We start from the raw sequence: 3,617 nt of genomic DNA, 5'->3' as shown, positions 1-3,617 counted from the left end.
TTCCTGCTGTTGATTAGTTTGGGTTAGGTTGAAGAATATTCCCAGGTGGCTTTTCTTCCCTGCAGGAACTCTTTAGGCGACTAAATTCTCTTTTCAAGTGTATGGAGTTTTTAAGAGTGATGATATTAGAAATAGCAATTTAGACCCTTGTACAGGGTATCGCTCCTGATAAAGGGAGAAAAATCTCCCTTAAAGAAGTTGGTGTAGGGTATTTAGGAAAAGGAGGGGTGTGCCATACTTAACGACCACTGGGAAGTTTTTTGAAGTAAAACATGACTACTTCTATTACTGATAGTTAATATTTATTGACCATTAATACTTACTATGGGTCTGCCAGTGTACTAAGTTATTTGTTTGTATTGTCCCATTTATAGATTTTTAGATGTGTTTCCCTTGGAGTGGTTGGATTACTCATTCACAGCACATTTGGCAGATCCTGAGGATGCCAGGCCATTAGGCAAAGGTTTTGGTGTTCAAGTCACACTGCTTCCCACCCACCTCCATCTGCCAGAAAGAGACATACGTTTCTTTTTTCGTTTGTTTTTGGTTTGTTTGTTTGTTTGTTTGGCCTTGTCTCAGGGCTTGTGGGATCTTAGTTCCCCTACCAGGGATTGAACCTGGGCTGCCCGCAGTGAGAGCACGAGTCCTAACCACTGGACTGCCAGGGAATTCCCAGAGACATACATTTCATCCCCTTTGGACCTAGTGGGCTCCAATAGAAGAAACAAATAATGCAGTCAGTTATTGTTTGACAAGGGTTTTAGAAGAGCACAGTTTTTCCTATTTCTTAGTAAGACTGAATTCTAGCATAGGTTTCTCCAATAAGCAGACCTCAAAAAAGAATTTGCTTCCCAGAATAACTGCCTTGAGCTGGTGAAATCTAGTACCCAGGGGATCACTTAACTGCTTTGTAACCCACCTTGTTACATGTTCTTCAAACTGCAACATTTGAAGGGAGTTAGCTATATTTCTCAGAAGGCGGCTTGCTTTCTTCTGTAAAAGAGATGGGCAGTTCCTAAATGTCAGCTCTCCACTTCTTGACGCTGTCTGAGCATAATAATCGCTTTGATGCATAGTGAATTCTACTGCTGAGACATCACTGAGACATGGTGTATAATAAGTCTGTTATCAAGATTCCCTTAATACAACCATGTCATCCGCTGGCTTAATCTGATAGTGTACAATTCCCACTTATTTTACCTTGTCCTTGGGATTTCGTGGATATCTGGAACTTTTCACTGTTGCACATTCTGTTAGTTTTACCAAGATGTTAAAATTATAGATGTTGGTGAAAATTACAGATTTACTTTACCAGATATTTTATTGCGCGTCTGTTGTTGTTAAGCCTCGTAAAATGAAAAAAAGCTATGGTCTTTGCCTTCAAAAAACTTACCAACCAATAGGGAGGAAAGAAATAATACATAAAGCAAGGCAGAAAGATAGGTGATTTTTAATTCTCTATCTTTATGTAGGTATTTCCAAGCCAGGATCCTCTAGATCGAGCAGATTTCAATGCTGTGGAGTATATCAACACCCTGTTCCCAACAGAGCAAGTAAGTATAGAGTTTCCTTCTTGCAGTGGCTTCTGGCTCATCCTGAATATTAATGATGTATTATGTGTTATACTACATAATCTAAGGGACCTTGATAAGCAAGTGAGAGTTAAATTCAAGTTAGACTCCGTTGTAACCAGCTTGTTTTTGGCGGGGGGAGGGTTAGCTAATACCAAATACTGTTGTTGTGTTAGTGTGGAATTCTCTGTATAGTGAGCATATTATTAGAAATCGTACCCTTAGGTTGAAAGCGTCTGTCCTGTTGCCCCCCGGCCCCCCATTTTCTGTAGTAAATTGGGAAGTAGACAGGATTTTTCGAATGTAATAGGGGGAAAATGGGAATGAGGTAGGCAGGATAAGCCTGGAGTTAGAAAGCTACTTTTTTTTTTTTTTTTTTTTTTTTTTTTTTTGCTGTACGCGGGCCTCTCACTGTTGTGGCCTCTCCCGCTGCAGAGCACAGGCTCCGGACGCGCAGGCTCAGCGGCCATGGCCCACGGGCCCAGCCGCTTCGCGGCATGTGGGATCCTCCCGGACCGGGGCACGAACCCGCATCCCCTGCATCGGCAGGCGGACTCCCAACCACTGCGCCACCAGGGAAGCCCTAGAAAGCTACTTTTATTCCTATTTCAAGATGTAAATTTCAGAACTTTGATTTCTAGCCCAGCAGACTGTGGGTGGGTGTTGGCCCCTTTATCCTGTACTGGGAGTAAGGAGGAAGAGCCAGTTTTAGTGGTAAGGAGGATAGAAGTAGGGTGTAAAGGTGAGCTCAGTTTTTAACATATTTGGGCCATCCAGGTAGAAATACATAGTTGGATATTTGAGTCTGGAGCCCATCATTGCCATAACTGTTAATATTTTGGCATATATCCTTCCAAACTTTTTCTGATGGGCATGCTGATTTTTAAAATAAATTTGGAAAAAATGGTATCATACTGTGTCATCGTCTTTTCTGAGATTTCACAGATAGCCTTTAGAACTTATCTTTTACTTTTTTGGCCGCACCATGTACAGCTTGCAGGATCTTAGTCCCCGACCAGGGATTGAACCAGGGCCCTTGGCAGTGAAAGCGCCAGGTCCTAACCACTGAACTGCCAGGGGATTCCTAAGAGCTCATCATTGTCTATGAAAGGTGAATTCTAGGAATTAGCTGGAGATAGAAATTTGGAAACAATGGTATAAAGATAGCAGTTTTAGCCACGAAAAGATTTAATTTACCCCAGCCTATCAAGACAGCTAACTCACCACAACAAATTGTTAGATTTGAAAATTATGTATATAGGGAACCACCAGGTTCTCCCTTCTTCCTGATAAGTTTTTGTGGGTTTTTGTTTTTAAACTACTGAAGGTAGCATAAGACATTTGTTGTTCCACAGATTCAGTTATATGTCTTGTCTAATTATGTCCCCACATCCATGGTGATGTATAGTGAAGTTTCTTAGGTAATTCAGGAAATTTATGACACAGGGGTACCTTTATTTCCCCAACCCCAGATTTATACCATTTTCCAACCCAGATTCTCGTGGACCTTAATTAAAAGGTAATAGAAAGTAAGGGCATGATTTATAATTTCTTTCAACTATTGCTAAATCTTAGGCAAAATCCATCTATATACCTCATGGGCATTGCAGTAGTTGCATTGTAGCTGTGGCACAGGGGCTTAGTTGCTCTGTGGCATGTGGGATCTTCCCAGACCAGAGCTCGAACCCGGGTCCCCTGCATTGGCAGGTGGATTCTTAACCACTGCACCACCAGGGAAGCCCTTGTTCATTTATTTTGTTTTTTTGTTTGTTTATTTGTTTTCTATATTTCACATATGAGTGAAATCATACAGTTTTGTGCTTCTCCGTCTGATTTATTTCACTTGATACCCTCAAGGTCCATCCATCTTGTCGTAAATGGCAAGGTTTCATCTTGTTTTACGTGTGACCTGGTTCTCTCATCAGACCTGTGCCTGGCAGGCTCCTGCCTCTTCCTGCCAGCACAGGTTGCCGGTAGCAATTTATAAGCACAATTCCTGCATCACCCCCAATTCCTTCTGAGGTAAAATATCTATCGGGAGAGAGG

General features: G+C 41.7%; 1 protein-coding gene across 2 annotated transcripts in view; it reads left to right on the top strand.

Annotated features, from left to right (window-relative positions):
- The window catches only part of VPS53 (VPS53 subunit of GARP complex), a 125,738-nt gene that overhangs the window by 669 nt on the left and 121,452 nt on the right, over positions 1 to 3,617 (top strand). For both annotated transcript variants that reach the window (XM_007454234.1, XM_007454235.1), the window contains exon 2: positions 1,473 to 1,553. In XM_007454234.1, the coding sequence (XP_007454296.1) occupies positions 1,473 to 1,553 (81 nt within the window). The remainder of the gene's footprint in view (positions 1 to 1,472; positions 1,554 to 3,617) is intronic.

The sequence above is a fragment of the Lipotes vexillifer genome, unplaced genomic scaffold (assembly GCF_000442215.2).
Source record: "Lipotes vexillifer unplaced genomic scaffold, Lipotes_vexillifer_v1.1 scaffold680, whole genome shotgun sequence".
In the NCBI taxonomy this organism is placed as follows: Eukaryota; Metazoa; Chordata; class Mammalia; order Artiodactyla; family Lipotidae; genus Lipotes; species Lipotes vexillifer.
The sequence above is the reverse complement of the archived record's forward strand: the minus strand, read 5'-3'. Positions and strand labels throughout refer to the sequence as shown.